The sequence below is a fragment of the Mesoplodon mirus genome (genome assembly GCF_964341445.2).
Source record: "Mesoplodon mirus genome assembly, chromosome: 2".
NCBI lineage: Eukaryota > Metazoa > Chordata > Mammalia > Artiodactyla > Ziphiidae > Mesoplodon > Mesoplodon mirus.
In genome coordinates, this window is record NC_138977.1 from 175,566,501 (window position 1) to 175,589,302 (window position 22,802).

The 22,802-nt window shown below is 36.8% G+C and overlaps 1 protein-coding gene across 2 annotated transcripts in view; it reads right to left on the reverse strand.

Annotated features, from left to right (window-relative positions):
* Positions 1-22,802, reverse strand: part of SEPSECS (Sep (O-phosphoserine) tRNA:Sec (selenocysteine) tRNA synthase) — a 35,317-nt gene that overhangs the window by 7,744 nt on the left and 4,771 nt on the right. For both annotated transcript variants that reach the window (XM_082639116.1, XM_082639117.1), the window contains exons 5-8: positions 21,028-21,181; positions 17,020-17,122; positions 10,521-10,650; positions 10,296-10,387 (exon numbers count right to left, since the gene is read on the reverse strand). In XM_082639116.1, the coding sequence (XP_082495242.1) occupies positions 10,296-10,387; positions 10,521-10,650; positions 17,020-17,122; positions 21,028-21,181 (479 nt within the window). The remainder of the gene's footprint in view (positions 1-10,295; positions 10,388-10,520; positions 10,651-17,019; positions 17,123-21,027; positions 21,182-22,802) is intronic.

Below are 22,802 nucleotides of genomic sequence, written 5' to 3' on the forward strand. Positions count from 1 at the left end.
GATCTATAACTGACATTTATTATAAAATACTTCCGTAAAGGGAGAAATTTATAAGCACCCCAAGCAAATGTATACAGAAAGATCTTACTTAAAAGAAATGAAATATTATCGATTCTCTATGTCTCTTGTGCTGTATTTAACTTAATTTTAAAAGACTCTTCACTAGAGATAAACTGAACTGTATACCTGAATGCTAATGTCAGCTACATTTCTAGAATAAAAATACAAAACTTTACACCATAATTCAAGATGTTAATGGAAGAGAAGTTGAATTATATTAAGCATTATCTTTCATATAGTCTTTTGCAAATTGATTTGCAGCTGTGAAGCCCAGCATCTAGCTTATCCCTTCCCATAACTCAAAGATGTGCATAATTCACTAAATTTTAAAGAAAAAGGTCTTATGCTTATACTGCTACATATTACAGGAGAAGATAAAAGAGAACTTCACATATTATTACAATATGCCTCATAAGGTGGCCTCAAAAAAAGGAAACATAACAAGTAGTCTGGTATTTCATTGATAACATGGAAGGTTGGATGGACAACGGACTGTTGTTACGCATCCACACACACAGATGTCCTTAAGTGAAGACAACGGTACTAAATGAGGGATGCTGCTATCTATAACTGTGGCCAGGCCACAGTGTCCAGGCATACTCCTTGCATCACAGGCTAAAGCACTGCTTTCAAACTCTTCTGTTGAAGCCCCATATCCAGGCCTGAAAGCTGACACTTTTGTTGAGATTCAACTACTCTACTTTCAGGGATGCAAATCTTCTAAGTTCCCAAACTTAGCTTTATTATAGGACATTGTTTGAAGCTGTATGTCTTATGCTCTCCAAGTTTCAGCTAACAAATTCCAGCCACAGGAGCAGCCAGTCCTCTGTCATTCCTCTTCTGCGCTTGTCCAATTCAGCAGATATTTGCAACAATGAATGATTACCTGCCTGCCCTGTTCAGCAAAGCACTCTTCTAAAAGTAAAGCTAAGCAGAATTATAATGATCTTCTCCAGAACCAAATGTGAAGGATGAATGTCTAAGACTGATCCTTCCTTCTGCATAGAGCAACTCAAAGAAATAGTTTCTACAATTTTCACCCCTTTTCTTAAAGGCCTCTTCAGTTAAACTTCCTGGTCACTTCTCCCCTCAGTGAAGCAGATGTGTTGACCAGGAAGGGGCTAAGAGCAAAGAGGTTCAATTCACACCCAGAGTTCCACTCTCTTTGATCCTTTCACCCTTCAAAAAAAAAAAGGCTTGAGAAGAAATGGCTTCAAGCTGAGTTCTTGTCTGCCTCTACTGTGAAAAAGATAAAGCCTTCTTGGAAGATGTAGAGCTAAATGAAATAAACTAAAAATATCATTGTGGTGAATAAGGGCAAGGAATAAAAACAAAATCCTAAGTTGTCTTTTAACACTCCTTTTTTAGTAGGCAATAACACCAATAATATAAAGAGGAGCTCTCAGTGATGGTATATAAATAGCTCTGGCTGGAGCAATATAGCTTTGCCTCGGCTTCTCCAGAGCTAAACCAATAAACTATCACGATTAAATTTTCACAGTCCAAAAGCAAGTCCATTTAAACAAAAGAGGCCTTTACTTCCGCAACAAATCCAATAAAAAAAACAATATTTATGCTACATATATGCAATTATGGTTTATGGAGGACATCCACATTTTTCAACAAAAAGACTTTCCTGTTGAATGAAGTTGTTAAAAAGGAAACTTTATGCTCTTACAATGATAGAGTTCTCAAAGTTCTCAAATGAGCTTTTTTTTTTTTTTTTTTTTTTGTGGTACGTGGGCCTCTCACTGTTGTGGCCTCTCCCGCCACGCAGCACAGGCTCCAGATGCGCAGGCTCAGCGGCCATGGCTCACAGGCCCAGCCGCTCCACGGCACGTGGGATCCTCCCGGACTGGGGCACGAACCCGTGTCCCCTGCATCGGCAGGCAGACTCTCAACCACTGCGCCACCAGGGAAGCCCTCAAATGAGCATTTTTATACTCTGACAATTACTACTATAGATAGTTTCTGCTCTAAGTAAATTCTATACAAAGAATTTTAAATAAAACCAATGAATACATTAGAGCCTTTGGGGTTTTACACACCTCCACTAGATAAGAATAGAGGTCAGGAGATTATCATTTTTATGGCTCAAATGCTTAGCACACAGCAGGTAAACACTTCCACAACAGTGGATGGGTGACTGGAAGCAGTGGGAAGAGTGGGAAGACAGAAAGTGCAGAGGCTTTAGCATCACCTAGACTTGGGTTCTGGCACTTATATGTGCTCCTTGGGTAAGTATACTTGTTCTAGCCTCAATTTCATCTGTAAAATGGGGATAATACCTACCTCAGAAACCTGCTCTGAGTAGTACATGAAATGAATAATGAAGTTGTTATAATGAAAATAATGAATTCATTATAATGAATATAATGAACCTAGCAGAATTCGTGGCATACGGCAGACATTCATAAAAATATATTTCCTACCCACCTATTTTTCCCTTAGCCTAAAATAGTTTTCAGGTTGAAATGACTAACATTAGCTAGCAGGACTCCTACAGACATGCTAATACCCTGCAGCTATAATCCTATTCTTGTCCTGTCCCTGTTCATTCCACTCTACACTATCTAGATAAAGGAAAAGAACGAAGTTCTGTATGTTACAAAGCAAGTTACCGCTTGACATCTAAAATGGAGTCATCCAATTCATAACACTAAAAACATAAAATTTCCCCACAAAATATTTACCTGATGATTAACAAAGGACAAGGTCACAACGAAAAGCAGAGCTGGGCTGCCTACTCGATCCATTCACCAGCTGAGCTACATATTGCTGCAGGTCAGTCTCAAAGAAGATGGAATTTCATTCTTGCTAAGCAAAATGTACACCTGCATGGGCCTTTGGTATCACCTAAAAGTAGCTGAAAATTTTAAAGTCAAACCCTAAATGTCAATGGTCAGAAGAAGCATGGCATAAAAGAAATTCTTAGATTCCAAAAAGATGACAGAACAACCCTAATATCAACAATTCCAAAATCCTTAGGGGTCAGAAAAAGTACTTTTGGAAGAGGAGTATCCACTAGGGAGGAAGCCCTACTCCCAGAAGTACAGCGCCTGTTACATACAACAGGTAATCACCATTTTAACTTATTCCTTTTCACAAGTTTTCAACTATATCCATATGGAGAAATGTCTCTATAAGAACATCTAAGTCACAATGGAAGTCAGTATCAAAATGTTATTTGCTTTCTGCCTAATTTTATAGAAAGATACTTATTCTGTGTAAAACAAGAAAAGACTGTACAACAGTGGATCTATGTGTTCCCAAATGCCCTGCATTAGTTCATTCTATAAATATCTGATGAGCATCTACTATATAACAAGCAAAGGATGCTAAGAATAGAGGGATCAATCAGCAAACTCCAAAGTAGGCAGTAATCTACTAGACTACCCAAAATCAAGGACCAAGTTTCACTTCAGACACCTGATGGTAATTTTTTAGGGATGTGCATTCAAACAGTCAGTTTAATTTGCTAATTAAATAAGTTTACTACAAAATTACTCAAGACATATTAGTTTATATAGCAAATATTTAATATTATTAGCTATTATTATTTATAGTTTCAATTCAAGAAGAACAAAAACAGGAAAAACTAAATAGTATGTTTATTTGATATTATAATAACAGCATATAAAAATTAAAAAATTTGCATCTATAAAGTATAGTTTTAAAATGTCTAACTTAAAACTTTGTGTAATGGTTTTATTGTTTGAGCTACAACATATTCTATTTATTTAGTTTAAAAATGAAATTTTAGCCAAACCTGCAGACTGATATAAGGTAAAAAGTAGCTACGGTATAAGAAAAGATTATAACTATGACAACTAAAAATACCAGAAATAAATAGAAAACTAACAAGTTATATTTTCAAGCTTTGATATTTGTGATATTTGTGCAGTTCACCTCAAACTCCATGAAATATTATCTATGTATAAGTATTAAAATGCTATGATATATTCCTCTCCAAGTTTCCATTACAGATACAAGTGACCTGTGTGCCCCAAAATAATGGGTTTTAAACTTGGGTGTGCATCAGATTTATCAGGGAAGGTTGGTTAAAATGCAGTTTCTAAGCCCCACTCCAGACCTACTGAATCTAAACTTACCCTAAAGGAAAGTGATCTAAATCACAAAATCTCCAATAATTGCACAATACTTTGCTTTCCAGACTCAGTCTAAAATACCCTTTAAGAATTCTACACTTATGCTAGTCATCAATTCTAGCCTACAATTAAACCATGGGGGCCACTTAATAAGTGCACGAGTTGCATTTTCATAGAATAGATGTCACTTCTTCTAGTGACACTTGACCCTGTGAGAGCTGGGCTAAGGTGCCCCAGCTGGGTTAGGTGATATATGCTCTCATATATGCTTGTTCTTTCATAACTCTCATCAGACTTGTAATTATTTATTTAATATGTAGATTTCCCCGACTACAATTTCCTTAAGGGTAACGACTGTGTCAGTCTTGTTTGTAAATTTAACCTTAGGGCCTATGCATAAACATTTCTTTGCTTGAATGAATGAACGAGCAGGGGCCAGTGCTGCTCAGGTAATGTGGGACCAGACCACAAAGGATCATGATGGATCATAATGGGAGGCTAAGGAGTTTGGACTTTGTCTTACAGGCAACCAAAAAAAGCAACCAAAACCCAAAGCGGAATAACTTGAAGAAAAGTGCATTTTTAGAATATAATCTTTTTTTTTTTTTTTTTTTGGTCACGCTGAGCGGCTTGTGGGATCTTAGTTCCCTGACCTGGGATTGAACGCGCGCCCTCGGCAGTGAAAGTGCACAGTCTTAACCACTGGACCAAAAGGGACTTCCTCATTTTAAGAATATAATCTGGCACTGCTCTACAACATGACAAATTAGAGTAGACCAAGACTGGGGATCAGGAGAAGAGTTAGTAAGTTATTGTAACCATGCAGGTGTCATATGGTAAGCGTTTAGTTAGGGAGTTGTGGCAGGGACAATGGAAAAGAAGAAATGAATGTTTGAAACATTATGAAGGGTATAAGAGGAATCAAAAGTATCAGCATTAGACAAACTGTTATATACAGAATGGATAAACAACAAGGTCCTATTGTATAGCACAAGGAACTATATTCAATATCCTGTAATAATAATGGAAAAAAATATGAAAAAGAATATATGTATAACTGAATCACTTTGCTGTACATCAGAAACTAATATAACATTGTAAGTTAACTATACTTCAATGGAAAAAAAAAAGGAAGTATCAGCATTAGAAATCTAGTTTAAAACGAAAGAGGTAATTTATTGGTCATCTAACTGCCAGTTCTACAAGCAGGTAAGGCTGGATCCAGAGACTCAAATGACTCTCAGTTCTGTTTTCCCTCTTATGTTCTCTACTCTAAAGAAGGCTTTCTTGGCATGGCCAGAAATATGGCAGCTGAGAGTCATAAGATTACATCCTTACAGTTTACTGTCTGCAAAGCAACAGACACAACATCTCTAAATGAACTATCAAATCTGCTGGAAGGACTCTATCTCCACATGTCCACCTGCGAACGAGGCTAGCCAGATCACGTGGCCACCCCTAAGAAAGAGGAGAAGGGACCCTGTGATTGACAGTCTCACCAGGACCACCTGGAGTCAGAGAGGGAGTTCCCCAGCAACAGTGGTTCTGCACAAGCAAATAGTGTATATCTAAAATACAACTGAGCTTTTTTGGCCAAAGCTGTTAAATGTATTATTGTTTTTGCATCCTCTGGATATTAGTAGACCTAGGTCTTCAGATTTATAGCTATTTAAAGTAGCTACATTGCTACCAAACTACATTATTTACCTATATTTTTTAAAAAAAGTACAGTTTAGAGGTTTTAAGAGAGAGGATCAGAAGCCCAACTGCCTAGATTTAAATCCATGTCCCACAATTTACCTCATACATATTACTTCTCTGTCACTACATTTCCTGTGAAAATGAGGATAACACTTCACAGGGCTGCTGTGAGGATTAAATGAATACATGACAAAGTACTTCAAGGAGAGCCTGCCACATGGTAAGTGCTCAGTATTAGGGGTTATAACTTCATATATATACATAAGTGTATCTACACATATATGGTATCTGCTAGATAACACAAGCCCAGCACTGAAAGACTATGTTAAGAATGATTTTACATGAAACTTTTCTACCCAGTAGTCAAACCTTAGTGCTCACTCTACCTGACCTATCAGTGGCACTGGGCAATCACACTTCCCTCCCTGATACACTTCCTTCACTTGGCTTCTAGGACTCCATGCTCTTGCTTTCCCTCCTTCTCAGTCTCCTCTTCTGGTCTCTTTCCTTCTCCCAGACCTCTTAATGTTGGAGTGCCCCAGAGCTCAGTCCTTGCACTTCTTTTCTTTAGACTCATTCTCTTAAAATCTCAGCTAATCTCTTAGCCAATTAACTCCCCCAAATTTTTATGTCCAGCTCAGCTCTCTCTCTGAACACTAGACTCGTATCGCACTCCATACCTACATCTCTACCTAGACGTCAGAGGACATCCTGATTTCAACTTTGTCTGAAACTGAACTCTTGGCCTTACCCTCCAACCCACGGGCTTCCCCATCTCAGTTAATGGCTCTTCCATTCTTCCAGCTGCTCAGATCAAAAACCTCAGAGTTATTCTTGATGTCTCTCTTTCACTCACAATACATTCATCTGGAATTCCTGTTGGCTCAATCTTCAAAAGAGAGCTAGAATCCAACCACTTCCATCACCTCTACTGGCACCATCTAGATCCAAGTCAACATCACTTCTTGATTTCTGCAAAAGCTCAACTTCTACCCTTGCCCCCCTAATTGATTCTCAACACGGCAACCAGATCAATCCTTCAACCAGAGGATCCTTCAAGGATCCTTTATATCCTTCCTGATATAAATCAGATCACGTTACTCCTCTATTCGAAACCCTCCAATGGTTCTCTATCTATCTCACTTAGAATATGAGGCAAAGACCTTATATGGCCTAGAAAGCCCTACATGACCGGCCCACCCCCATTACCATCCTGACTCAACTCTCACAACTCTCCTTGATCACGCTGCTCCAACCATACTGGCCTCTTCTCTGCTTCTCAAACACACTGACTTGACCCTGATTCCTGGTACTGGCTTTTTGCCTGAAACACTCTTCTCCATCATACATGTATACTCCCTCAAACTTCTTCAAGTCAACTCAAATGTCACGTTCTCAACGAGGCCTGCACTAACCACTGCATTTAAAAAATCAATTCTCACCACTTCCCCCCACACATCATCCGCAACCCCCCCTTGTTTTACTTTATTCTTTTCTTCCACAGCACTTTCAGCTTTGTAATTTATATATTAAACAAACATTTATATTTTATGATTTGTTTATTGCTGGTGTCCTCCATATGAAATGCAAGCTCCATAAGAGCAGGTATCTTTGTCTATTTCATTGATTGCTCTATGAATATAATGTGCCTGGGGCTTCCCTGGTGGCACAGTAGTTGAGAGTCCGCCTGCCGATGCAGGGGACACGGGTTTGTGCCCAGGTCCGGGAGGATCCTACATGCCGCGGAGCGGCTGGGCCCATGAGCCATGGCCGCTGAGCCTGAGCGTCCGGAGCCTGTGCTTCACAACGGGAGAGGCCACAACAGTGAGAAGCCCGCGTACCGCGAAAAAAAAAAAAAAAATTATGTGCCTGACACATAACAGATGCTCAACAGATATTTAGTAAATTAAGTATTTACTCAATGAAACTTATCCTACACTCAACTTTATCTACTTTCAGTTTCAAAGAAACAATAGTCCATACTGTAGACCATGCTATTTTAAATGGGCTTGTCATTGTTCAGATGGGGGATGGGAGGGGTCAAGACAGCTTAATAGGGGTGGAAATGGATAGGAGGTACCATGAAACTGAAGAGACCATCATCTTAAAAATTTCAAACTTAAGTTTGATTTATAAATTACCCATATGATTTGTGCTGTATTACTAAATTACAGGCCAATTCCCATGATTATAATGCTCAAGGTCCAGAAAGTAGCTGTTTTATTTCAGGAAATATTCTACAATCTTTTAGAACTAGAAGTGGCCTCAGATAGCAACTGTTTCTTTCACAAGTAATGAAATAAAATCTGTGAGTTCAAGAACCTTTTCCATAGTGAAACAACTAGTGATAGGAGAGCTAAGACTCACTGACATCGGATACAACTCAACTCTCATACAGAGAAATGATGGCTTTCCACATCTATAAACAGTCTTCATCTGTCATACGGAGAAGGGCCCTTGAAAGATTCTGCTGAGGTTTTCTCCTGGCCAGAACAAGATGATTATTTCTTGGAGTTTATCAAACTGGAGTGTTAGTCTAATCATTTAAAATTTCTTTTCAGGCATAATTTACATATAGTACAATTTCAGGTGTCCACTTTTATGAATTTTGACAAACATATACAGTCATGAAACTACTACCAATATCAAGATACAAAACATTTCACTACCATTAATAGTCCCCTCCCCCAACCCAAGCCTCTAGCGTCCAGTGATCTTTTCTCTGTCCTGGTATTTTTTTGCCTTTTCCAGGATGGCATATAAATAAAACCGTACAATATGTAGCCTTTCAAGCCTGGCTTATTTCATTTAGCATAATGCATCTGAGAGTTGTTACAGTATTGCATATATCAGTAGTTTGTTCCTTTTTATTGCTGAGTATGTACGTACCACAGTTTGTTTATACCCCAGATGATGGACATTTGAGTTGTTTCCAGGTTTTGGCAATTATGAATAAAATCACCATGAACATTCACATCAAGGTTTTTGTACAGATACAAATTTTAATTTCTCTTGAGTTAACAGCTAAGAGTGGGGCAGCTAGTTTATGTGGTAAGTAAATGTTTATAAGAAACTGCCAAAGTGTTTTCCAAAGTTGCTGTACCATTTTGCATTCCTATCAGCAACATCTGAGAGTTCTACTTGCTTGAGATCCTCGCCAGTGCTGTCTGTTTTTATTGTTGGTTTGTTTTTCTAATATTAGCCCTACTGCTAGGTGTGCAGTGGTATCTCACTGTGGTTTTAATCTGCATTCCCCTAATGACTGAGGTTGAGCATCTTTTCCTGTATCACGTAAATCGTAAAAGATGTCCTAACAATGAAAAGTAAATAATTACTTTCATATGCGTTGACTTAGTGGGGAGAAAGGGACTAGGGTAAAACAGGGCACAGAAAATGTTAAACTTCTGTTACATATTCATAATGCTGTTGAGAGGATCCATCAGATGACATACATGAAAATACTTTAAAATATGTAAATTACTATTATAAATCTAAGGGACTGTAATTGCTACAAAGTGTTCGAAAGTTATACAGATACAAAAACTGCACCAGGGGCCTCTAGCTCTCCCAGATGGGAGATGAATAAAACATCTTAGTCTGATCTGCCCTACCAACATTGTTTGTCTACAATTTTGGAGTTGCCCCTGAATTAAGCTAGTTTTTAGTGCTGGAGACAAAGTCCAATTTTTTTTTTTTTGCGGTACGCGGGCCTCTCACTGTTGTGGCCTCTCCCGTTGCGGAGCACAGGCTCCGGACGCGCAGGCTCAGCGGCCATGGCTCATGGGCCCAGCCGCTCCGCGGCATGTGGGATCTTCCCGGACCGGGGCATGAACCCGTGTCCCCTGCATCGGCAGGCGGACTCTCAACCACTGTGCCACCAGGGAAGCCCACAAAGTCCAATTTTTAAGCACAAATGTCACTTTTCTTTTCATAACCAACATAATCAATGAGTTCAGCATTCTAATAATGGCAAGGGATGGACTTATTATTTTAGAATGAGAAGCTGGCCAACATCTGACCTAGCTCTTCCTCCTGCAACTGACATGTCACACCTAAACAAATCTTCAGGCTTCCAAAACTAAAAAGAAAAAATTTGTCCATTTGTCTTTTAAGAGCCTCTACCTATAAGTGATAAATGAATTAAATTTTACTGAAATAATAAGAATCCCTGATGCAGGAGTTTCTTAAGACAAAAACAAACACAAAAGCAAAAATCACTTTTCCAAGATTCCTCAGGATATATGAACAGACAGGATAACAATGATTAACTGAAAACCACCTAGGGAGGGTCCAGATCAAAGTAAATCCCCTAGGACTTTGCTAGGTATCTACATCCCAATGTGATAAACCAATAGACAAAAACACCAATACTTTGGAGTACTGTTTTAGTCAACAGTATTGTTTACACCTAACGGGAAAGATTACCTTTCTTCCTTTTAATAGCTTCTTGTAGCCATTCGATCCAAGGGATAATAAAGTAATAAGGACATCTAAAGAAGGTGAAGCTGAAGCTCTTCCTGAAATAAGGATGATAAGTTACATTCAGAAGGGGAAAAAAGCTTTGTAAATTAAGATTTATTACAGTAGCCTATATACAAATGGATTTTTGTTTGTTAGTTACTTTTTCTGAAGAGCAACTGATTTATTTACCTGGATACATCTTGCTTATTTCCTGAATGAAGGAATCATTAAAGCCAGCAATTATAGCGCCACCTACTGGAACCATAAAATTTTTGTCCAAGCTCTGAACGAAAGCATCTATTCTACCAACCCGAGCCCCCTAGAATGGAAAATGGAATAAGATGTAGTATTACATATTAGTTTCTAGAAGAAGAGACAGCAACTGTTATTAATAAATACCATTAAAAACAATGCACAGAAACAAAAAACAGATGAAAGATTTTTGTTTTCTTGGTACCGATGCCAGTAAAATATTTTTAAGCATTAAACTGAGTTTTTAAATGCTGCTCCTTATGTGTGGAAGAGCACTTTATAGTTACAAGCTGCTTTCACACATAAATCATTTAATCTTCACACCAAGCCTGTGAGGAAGGCAGAGTTTCAGTATCAGTTCAGGTGGGAACTACAATGAAACAGAACTTTTCACCTTAAAATTGGGTAAGAGAGAGTGAATTCCTCCCATGCCTTTCATCTGTGATCTTCTATTTGACAATAAATAACAACAGTGGGTCCTACAACTATTAAGTAATTTTAAACACCCTCTGTGAGTTCACGAGTGGCCTGTAGGCGCCCATGCTGCCAATCAATAAATTATACATTAAGTGCCTCTCTTTGATGCTTGGATAATCTACTAACCTGCGTGACCACTTTAAGCAACAAGCTCTGCTCCTACCACCACTTGGATAATAAAGGAGAAAAGAAAAATTTTATTTTTAACTTCAACTAATGGAATTTTTTTGGTATACTCTTGGCATAAGAGTTTCTACGTAAGAGTTTCTACATAACTTATGTTTCCTAATGTTATAATCTTAGATGATCTCATTCCACTGCAAATGAACTTCAAGTGAAAATCTAGTATTCTGGTGAAAAACGGAATACTTGCTAGAAATGTAAAACTAAGTTCTAGTCCCATGCGACATAGTCTATAACATTCTGCCTAATGTGCTTCAATTTCCTCCTCTTAAAAACTGAGATACTATCTAAATTTCAACTAAGATAGTTTTTTTCTTTATCTGTAGCCACAGATTTTCAATCTGTATTCACAATCTACATTCCTATTAATATTGTAACCATATTTGACCTTCATCCTCCCACTTTATATCCACATCCATAGCCGAGGGAGAATAGAAGGAGCAGATAGAAGAGAACAGAAGTAGCCTAATCTAAGAGGCCAGATCCAGGCAATAGGTAGAAGCAGCAAAAGCAGAAAAGGGAAGGGGCACAGACAACTTTGGAGGCTATCGCATGATTGTTTAAATCTTAACCTTCCCCTGTCATTCTCCTTTCTAACTTCCTCATAAACTATGATCAGAGAAAATCTCACCTTATCACAGGAAAACAGAGAGAAACATATGAGACTAATTGAATAAATAACTGAAAACCGTGCAAAGTAGCACATAAAAATAAAGTGGAACAGTCAGAGTTACCTTTTTATTAACATTTAAGTAGTGCCCAAGGTTTCCTGAGAGAAATCTGAACCTAACTTAGGAGGAGTACTAAGAGAGCAATCGGTGCACCAGACGTTGCTAGAACCCCTTCATCACTAAAACACAGAAAGCATTCAAAGGGTAGCAAATTCTGTGGCAAGAAAACAAACAGGCTGGACCCAATCTCAGGAATGGTGTATAGACCTCATTCTCCACACTAAAGTCTGGGGCCATTAATGAGGAGGAGAGAAAAACACCAGAAGGGTGGAAGGGGTTAAACAGAATAGGAAACACAGGAGCATGTCCTATGAAGTAGAAGGTTGCCATTTATCAGTTCATCCATTTACTCATTTATTCAGGGAACAAGTATTTGGGCACCTATCATCTGCCAAACATTGTTCCAGGTTCTGGGCATAGCAGCAGTGAAAAAAACAGATCATTGTTCATATAATAATTACGGCCAGAATTTACTAAGAACTTACTATGCATCAGGCACTGTTCTAAGCACTTTACATTCTTAACTCAGTTAACCCATGCAATAGCTATTTGGGCAGATGCCACAATAATAGCTATTTTACAGATGAGAAAATTAAGGCACAGTGAAATTAAAGTGACATGCCCAAGGTCAGAAATGTAGTTAATAGCACAGCTGGGACTCAAATCCAGGCAGTTAAAGCACCTTACTGAAAGTCACCCAGGCAAAACCTAGGTAATCAGGATGAAGAGCCCATGTTTAAAAAACAAAATATTATTCCTATGGCACTTCCATCCTTCCAGCAACTCAGGCCAAAAGCCTTGGAGTCCCTGAATCCTCATGTCCTCGTTCCTTGCATCTGGTTCATCAGCATACCGTGTAAGATCGACTCTCAAAATACATCTGAATCCAACCATTTCTTAACACCTTAACAGCAACCACTCTGGCCCATGCCACCAATGCATCTCATGTGGGCTACTGCAACAGCGTTCCCCACTTGCCTTCCTACAGGCCATTCCCCACAGCACAGCCGTCACACATCACTCTCCTGCTCAAAACCCTCCAATGGCTGATGACCATACCAAGAATAAAATCTCAAATCTTTAACACACCTCAGTTAACACACCTCAAATCTCTTTACGACCACCGCTGCTCTCAGTTGCCCTGGTCCGGCCACGCTGGCCTCATGCATTCCAAGCACACCCCGGCCTCAATGTCTTGGCACTTGATGTTGCCTTCTGTCTGGAATCTCTCCAGAGAGCTGCCCAGCTCATGCCTTCATAACACTCGGGGCTCTGCTCAAATGTTACTTCTCAGAGAGGACTTCCTGGAGCACGCCATCTGATACTCCTCCCCCACAAATACTAGAGCATTTATCAAGGCCTGTCATCCTTATTGTTTACTGTCTGCTTCTGTTCCATGAGGATAAAGATTCTGTTGTATTTACTGCTGCATCCCCAGTGCCTACCCTGCTGCCTGGCACATCCGTGGGAACCCTGCAAAATATCTGTTGAATGAACTGACTATTAGGTCTATGAATAACTAGTATAACACCTACTTCTCTCAAATTCTCAATAAACAAAGTTGCTGCTTCCCACTCTTGGAGAGCTTTACAATCCTTAATTCTACGTATTTTTGTGACTCTACTACAACCCTCTCTATTAATGTGTCCTCACATCCATATTCCATGAGTCTCCTAAATTAGTCAGTTTAGTACATGTCAGAAGTATAGGTTCTGCAAAGCTAATTTCCTGGAGACTACATATGCATATCAGAATGCTCTATATGCTCAGCATTGAGTCATTCTGGGACATAGCCCTAAAAAAAAAAAATTCTGAAACATTTTAGTTATACCTCTTTCTTCATTGTTTGCTTGATTATTACAATACTATCTTCTCAAGAAAGATTCCCAATTTTAGTACTTTGTTTTTTAGAGGAAGATAAAGGGATTTGGAGTCACACTGAACTATATGGGCCATTTTGCAGCTTGGGACCTTAGGCAAGTCACTTAATACTTCCGAGTTTGTTTCCTCACTTGTAGAATGGAAACAATGAGAAGTACACCTTAAACTGTTAGGATTAAGTTAATAAACTTTAAAAGTCTAGCAGGGGGCTTCCCTGGTGGTGCAGTGGTTGAGAGTCCGCCTGCCGATGCAGGGGACCCGGGTTCGTGCCCCGGTCCGGGAAGATTCCACATGCCGCGGAGCGGCTAGGCCCGTGAGCCATGGCTGCTGAGCCTGTGCGTCTGGAGCCCGTGCTCCACAACGGGAGAGGCCACAACAGTGAGAGGCCCACGTACCGCAAAAAAAAAGAAAAAAAAGTCTAGCAGGATGCCTGACACATGGTGGGTATGGGTACTCAGTAAATGGTATGTATAACTGATAAAAACTACCAAGATAAATTAAAGCTAATTTTAATTTTTTAGAGTGTCATGAAACAACTAGCACTGAATAAGACCCAAGTATTTATTTGGCTGAAAGCAATAGGGACACCACCTCTTTTTGTGAGGGCCAGTGTTTATGTACTGCTTTTTTTTTTTAAAAGAAATGTCAATTCTAGAAGGTAATACAGTATCTGCAACAATACAACAGCTACCTTATAAAAATTCATTTACCATCTTATAGTGTTATTTTCTGGTTAAAATTTTAGTAAAACCACCTCACAAATGAAGAGAGGTGATGACAAAGTAGGGTATTCGTGATGCACAACTCCATGGGCAGCTTTCATATTGTATCCTGGAGCTTGTTTTCATTTAAGAGTCTTAATCTCTTCAATTACACCACCAAATTTTCTAGTATTCAAAAGTATGTCATGAGCACCAAAACAATGAGCACTGCTGAGTTAAGTACATAACATATGGGTAAATGTTAAGGAGCCATTAAACTGATCATTATGAAGACTTTATAAGCATGTGGAGAGTATAGAAATATAATCTAAGATTATATTTAAGTTTAGAAATTAAATATGCTTTTGACTACATTTTAGAAAGTTAATACTAAATGTACACAATGGCTATAACCATGTAAAAAGCAATACGTATATGTATTAAAGAGAAAAAAGGGATACACAAATTATTAAGGGTAATTGTTAGGGTAACAGGGTTATGAGTGATCTTCTACCCTTTCCTCACTTTTCTAAACGTTTAGGAATGCTAGAATATCTGACTTTTAAAAGAATTAAGGCTGCCAAAAATTAAAGAGGAGGAGAAAGGAAGAAGGGGAGGAGGAATAAAAATGAATCACTGAAATAGTATGTTTTTTCAAGATTTCCAGCATAGATAACTGTACAACCTTCCTCTGCTACCATTCAACTTAGATATAATCTAGTCTGAAACTGTGATAAGCCTTAAAAAGTTAAGGAATAATGCAAAAGGATACCAAGGAAACAGTAAATGGTCTTCCTCAAAGGTTTTAAGAAACCCTCGAATACCATGCATACAACCACTCCACCTCTGGACTTCTTTTGTTATGTAAACTAATCTATTTCCTTATTGATTAAGCTAATTTGGGTTGGGTTTTTGTTACTTGCAGTCAATTACATTCTAACTGGTACAACCTTTGAGTGAAGAAATTAAGCGAATCAGCTAATACTACTGTATAAACCATATTTATATCAGAGATAATACTAGTACTCAAAATAACAAAAGAGAAAACAAAAAAATTTATGAGATAGGATCTACAGGGCTAAGGAGCACTCACCACCACATGGCAGAAGGCCACAGATAATCTTGAATAACTCTTATCCACATAACACAAATCACATGTGTGTCAAAACTGAATATTTGACTAACATCATTATGCATGCAAATCATAAAATTCATATCATACCTAGATAATATCTATCCATATCCTGATATAGTGTGAATAATTAATCACTGTAAGTAAATGTAATACATCATTTATTCATTCAATTGTTTGAGTAACCAATTATTGAGTGTCAGTTATGTACCAGGTACTGTCCTAAGTATTGAGGACATAACAGTGAACAAAACAAAGTCCTTTCCCTAACAGAACCTTAATTCTAATCACTACCAATAAGTAGACAGTAAACAAACATCATATCAAATGGTGACAAGTGCTATGGCGAGAAAGAGGCCATCAATTTCAAGGAGCACCATTACTTTACATACCGCTAGGTAAGAATAAACATTGGCATTTAACATTATAAGACACCTCAATTTCAGAGATATAACATGGAAAAATGTGTACTTTAAAATCAATGAATATGGCAAAACAGGAAAAGAGGGATAGAAAATGCTGGCAAGGAAGAAGGCGTTATTTCAAATAAGGTGTCTGAGAAAGTCTCATCAACCTAAAGAAACTCAGGTAAGAAGCCACACAACTCTAGAAAAGCAACCTAACAAGAGGTATGAGCAGGAATGGGGTGCACACGGGTAGCACAAGAGGAAGAGAAAGGAGGCAAATGTGCCAGGAGGGTGGGTAAGAGGGAGAGCAGCAGGAAATGAAATCAGGGAAGCTGCAGACGCCTGAGGACACAGAGCCATGGCTGTGACTCTTACTCTGAGTGGGATGGGAAGCTCAGACATGTTTTAAAAATAAGAATCTAAAACAGATGACTGGGATCTAGGTGATGCTTATAAAAATTAAAAAAAAATAAAATCACGGTTTTTAAAAACCTGCCAACTCCATAGTTATATACTAAAATGTTCATAAATGAAGTCATTTTCAGTCTAGGATATAAAGGTAAAGTGATTTCTTAAATACTAAATATAGAATATAGAACAAGTAATCAATATAGTTTTAAAAACACTATAATCCACTATATTAGAAAAATGAAAACACTGGCAATGGAACATTCTCAGAAAGTTAAAAAAATAAGCTACTAAAGTATTTCCATGTTGGTGCTGACCAAAACTATAGTCCAATGACACTAGCAAAGAATAATGACTTTTACTGAGTGACTACTGGATGCAAATTTCTAATGCTCCATGAATTAGAAGATGCTAGATTAACTGTTTTTCTGTACTAGGTTGTAAGAAAAACAAAGTAATAATCCCAAATATGTTAAAATCCATTTTTCCCTGACATATCTTTTGAAACTCTCTTACCTGCTGAATGAGGTGCATGCACTTTGAAGACTGCACTCCATAAGCATTGTTAACTATATGTGGAATGCCATAATTAGCACAAATCACAGCCAGTTCTTCTAATCTATAAACATATTCAATAGAAAGACATATTCATACTCTGTCTTAATAAATTACGAGAAAAGTTTTTTAATTTAATAGTTATCCTTAAAGTATACTAGGGGAAAACAAAGACAAACTGAAATTTCTACAGCAGTACTTTAGCATATAGTTTGGCACCTTGGAAATGCATAGCAGGCATTTAAGGATAAACTTGAAAAAGCTTTTAAATTAATGTCACCAATAAATAAGAAAATGTGTATTTAGAAAAATCTTACATAGATGGTAGCTTTTAAATCACCTGAAAATTTCCTATATAAAAAGCAAGAAGCAGATTATTTATAAAGACCTCTTACAAAACTGATATGCTCATTTTTAAATGTTTTCAGTTGCTTATCATCCTAAACTAATATCTGCAAAATAATCAGCATATCTTGAAATGTTAAGAAATCTCACATTAAGCATCTCATAAAGCAAAAAATACATTTTCAAATAGACTTTAATGTATTAAAAAATACAGAACATTAAAATATTTCAGTACCAAAATAACATTTTCCAACAACTTGGATACTAAAGAATCTTTTAAATAGCTGCTGGTTTTAAATTCACTCGTACTCCTTCATTTGACACTCCCCATATTAAAACAATCTGAGAGTCTAACTTTATGCAAAGTAAGATAATAAATTTCAATTAGAGTGTCATAAATGATGTTCCTTTGCAAAACCAAATAATATTTGTGACTGAAGTCATCTCTAACAGAAAAGTCTTCACACTATGAAGCTAAAACTAAATCCTATGGTTTGATAAAATTAATTTTTAAAAAACATTCTCTCTACAGTATAAAAAATTTGGAAGCAAAGCATTTTGAGAGAATAAAAATTATTTCTCAGATAAATGTACTACAAATATATATTATATGGTTTAATTATCAACTTACACATAATACATTTTCCTTTTATAGTAGCTGTGCATTAATATGTTTTTAAACTACAAACAGAACTAACGTTATTCTATTCAACTGTCAGAAGTTTTCAATTTACTTCCCTAAAAGTTTTATGAATTAAAAACTTATTTTATCACTCATTTTCATAAACCTCACAAATCAAGGCAGAAAACCTATCAGATTTTGTTTTTAACAAAATGGACCTTCTGGGATACACACAAGTATTTTCTTCATAAAAGGCACTTTCACATGTTTGTGTTCTAATGAAAGTATTCCTTGATAACAAGCTTCCTTGAGAGTAAGGCACTATAATAACATAAAGTACTATTTTTTTTAAAAAATCACTTGAGTAGTTTTAAATATTCTGAATTGATCAAATTTGCTAGTATTTTCAATGTGTATGAGAAAGGCAAAGAGAAGCAGAAAAAATATTTTCCATGTGAATCAGATTGTATTCTAACTTACAAGCCAATTTGAGGTGTTTCTCAATTTGAAGAAATGATACTCTTCTTTTTTTTAACATTTTCTTTGATTTTGCCCCACAATACTCTCTGTCCAGTTAACTAATAAAGGCAATATATATGTTCAAATTAAGACTATAAAGGAATTAAACTTAAGAAATCAAAATGTATTTTTAAATTTAATACAATCAGAAATTCAAACATATTACTAATACCTGAGCATCACCATTTTCCTAAAGTTCACTCTAATCATAAACATTCATTATGTAACATCACCAAAATATAGTATATGAGAATTCTACTGACTGAAAAAAAACCTTTTTGATTTTTTCCAAAGGAGACAACGCATGTAAAATGTACTTAGCACTATACCACGCATTCTGTAAACATTCCAAAACAGTTATTCAAAATGATACAGATGGCCAATGGGCACACGAAGAGATGCTCAACATCACTAGGTATTAGAGAAATGCAAATCAAAACTACTATGAGGTATCACCTCATACCAGTCAGAATGGCCATCACTAAAAAGTCTACAATTAATAAATGCTGGAGAAGGTGTAGAGAAAAGGGAACCCTCCTACACTGTTGGTGGGAATGTAAACTGGTACAGCTACTCTGGAAAAGACTATGGAGGTTCCTTAAAAAAACTGAAAATAGAGTAGCCATAGGATCCAACAATCCCAATCCTGGGCATATACACAGACAAAATTCTAATTCGAAAAGATACATGCATCCCTATATTCATAACAGCACTAGGTACAATAGCCGAGATATGGAAGCAACCTAAATGTGCATCTACAGATGAATGGATAAAGATGTGGTCCGTGTGTGTATGTATATATATATATATATATATATATATATATATATATATATATATATATATATAACGGAATACTACTCAGCCATAAAAAAGAATGAAATAATGACATTTACAGCAACATGGACAGACCCAGAGATTACCATACTAAGAGAAGTCAGACAGAGAAAAACAAATACCATTTGATATCACTTATATGTGGAATGTAAAATATGATACAAATGAACTTACAAAACAGAAACAGACTCACAGACACAGAAAACAAATTTATGGTTACCAAAAGGGAAAGGGGCTAAGGGAGGGATAAATTAGGAGTCTGGGATTAGCAGATACAAACTACTGTATATAAAATAAACAAACCACAAGGTCATACTGTATAGCACAGGGAACTATATTCAATACCCTATAATAAACCACAATGAAAAAGATACAAAAAAGAATATACATATATATGTATGTGTGTATATATATGTTATATATATAGATATATACATATATATATCTATATGTATAACTGAATCACTTTGCTGTACACCAGAAACTAACACAACACTGCAAATCAACTATACGTCAATTAAAAATATGTCAATTAAAAAAAAAGTCAAAATGAAACAAAAACAAAGATATCCTCAAGGATAAATAATTTAACTAATACAAATATTCATATGGTGTTTTTGGAAATGCAATTTATTTCAATCACATTAAAATTTTTCTAGATAGCAAAAACATCAATGAAGAAAGACTAAAGATGCTTATTTAATATTTAAATACAAATTTAAAATTTGATTGATAAGTAATGAATAAACAACTAAAGCATATGCAACATGATCTGAAAATAGAATCCAGACTCATGAATGAAGCAAGGTAAACTTTCAAGAGCAGGGTTTTAAAACTGTCTCTTAAAATCTGCCTATAGTAAAAGCTAACATGCATTCATTACTGTCATATTATATGACTCCATGAATTAAAACCAAAGTATAACTTGATGCTATGAAAATAGTCCGAAGTCAATAGTTTTTTTACAAATTATTAGCACTTCTGTTCAAAATGTTAAAATGCAACCAACAGTTGCTGTCAAAACTAGAAATATGTATTACTATATCTAAGCCTACTACATTTTCAGAATAAAAATCTGCGGCCATCCTTCAGAAAAGCAAACATTTGCCTTTTTTAAAAAAATTTCTTAAATATCTGCATTTTTCTCAAAATGCAAAGACAATTATACACCTAACTATATATCTGGGTTAGTCTTGCAATTAAAAAAAAAATTAGGGGACAATAATCCTAAAATTTTCTATTTAAAATCTGTTAATACTGATAGTTCCTATATATGAAAACTAGTTGTAAGATCAAAGTGGAGATGGCAATAAAAACAAGTATGTAAATCCAAAATTTAGCATAGAGATTTCTATTAAACAATAAGGAAAAAGATGCAAGATGTCCAGAAACATAAAGAAGAGCAAGAAAACAGAGATGCTCTGCATCTACTCAGGTGATAAAAGGATCTCCACTTGGTACTAGTTGTTTTTTCCTTCTTCTATATCTAATTTTTATTTTCCCAAGCCATTATGTTGTTTCTTCAACAGTTCATTCACGTAGTATTTACTGCCAAATGTTATTTAGGCATCTTTGAGAATTAGTATAAGTGCATTTTATGTAAAAGACTGATGAACACTGAAGGACAATATTCACAAATCATTTACCTATCAGGCACCCTTGGAGCAAAACAGGATGTAGTAGAATGAACACAAAGAACGTAATCAGGGCCAAGTTCCTGGACTTTAGCCTCCACTGCTTTCAGGTCTGTGCGTAGCTCGTCACCTTCTAAAACGTTCTCTATCACCACAGGCTCAAAACCTAACCAAGTCAACCAGAAACCAAAATGTTAGTACACTAAAATAAGGGGAGATTGTGGACTCTAGGAAGCAGTGCTGTTCTACACAAAAACTCTTATATTCTAGTCAATGAACTCTTCTCTAATAATGAAGACCTGGCTTAATACCAGCATGAGTCAAAGGCAGGTCAAAATACTGTGAAGGACATCTAGACCACAATTAGGACCACAAACCTACTTAACATTGTTTTTTTCTTTTTTTTTTTTGCGGTATGCAGGCCTCTCACTGTTGCGGCCTCTCCCGTTGCGGAGCACAGGCTCCGGAAGCACAGGCTCAGCAGCCATGGCTCACGGGCCCAGCTGCTCCGTGGCACGTGATATCTTCCCGGACCGGGACACGAACCCGCGTCCCCTGCGTTGGCAGGCAGACTCCCAACCACTGCGTCACCAGGGAAGCCCTACTTAACATTTTGATATGACATGAAAGACTAATTCTGGGAAGTAAGGAAGCAAATGTTAAATAGATGCCTACAAAAGTAATAAGAGTCGGGCTTCCCTGGTGGCGCAGTGGTTGGGAATCAGCCTGCCGATGCAGGGGATACGGGTTCGTGCTCCGGTCCGGGAAGATCCCACGTGCCACGGAGCGGCTGGGCCCGTGAGCCATGGCTGCTGAGCCTGCGCATCTGGAGCCTGTGCTCCCGCAATGGGAGAGGCCGCAGCAGTGAGAGGCCCGTGTACCGCAAAAAAAAAAAAAAAAAAAAGTAATAAGAGTCACTGATGACAAAAAGGGTCACTTAGCCCAGTTCAATTTCAGTCCACAGAAAAGTAAATCTACTCATTCTCTGGCAACATTTAAGTTTTATTTTAAATTTCTCTTTATTTCAGAAATGAACAAAAATAATAGTTCGAGTATTGAAACAAATCACAATCGTCAACTTAATGTTTTACCTCTAAAGAAAAATACATTTTAGTAGACCTATCTCATAGCTTACAAAAGCCTTCTATAATTTAAATATAAAAATTATTTTGCACACGAGTTATTATGTACTCACATCTTCAGTGTTCTCAAATACCAGATCTAGCAGCAGGCTAGATTTGTGGATTTAAGAGCTATGAGGGATTCAGAAACCATTTAGCTCAACTCACTCACTTCAAAGATAAGGGAGCCAAAGTTTAGGAAGATTACGTGCCTTCCTCAAGGTCACACAGCAATTTAAAGCAAAGTTACAGGCAAGCAGTCTTCTGTTTTAGAATCCACATCAAGTTGTCCACATTCTATCTATAGAAATATAAAACTTCAGCCACTATAAAATCATCAATTCATATACGGTGGTCCACAGAACTCTAGGTTTCATATCTATATAGCTATTAAAACAAAGAAAACTTTACTTAAATAAGTAACTTCCTAAGGACAGTTAATTCTCTATTATTTCTCAAATTCTCTACACTCAACCCTATTTTTGCTTTCAAACAACTATGATGCAAGTTTTGGGGTTTTTTTTTAAGAATACAACCATCTTGCTTCCTAAGAACATAACATAGTCCAAGTCATACATCATTTGGAAAAAGTTTACAGTTTTTCAATATGCCAATCTTTCTATAAGTTTGGTTATCAGTTCTTTGGTTAATAGTTTGCAAATTAAC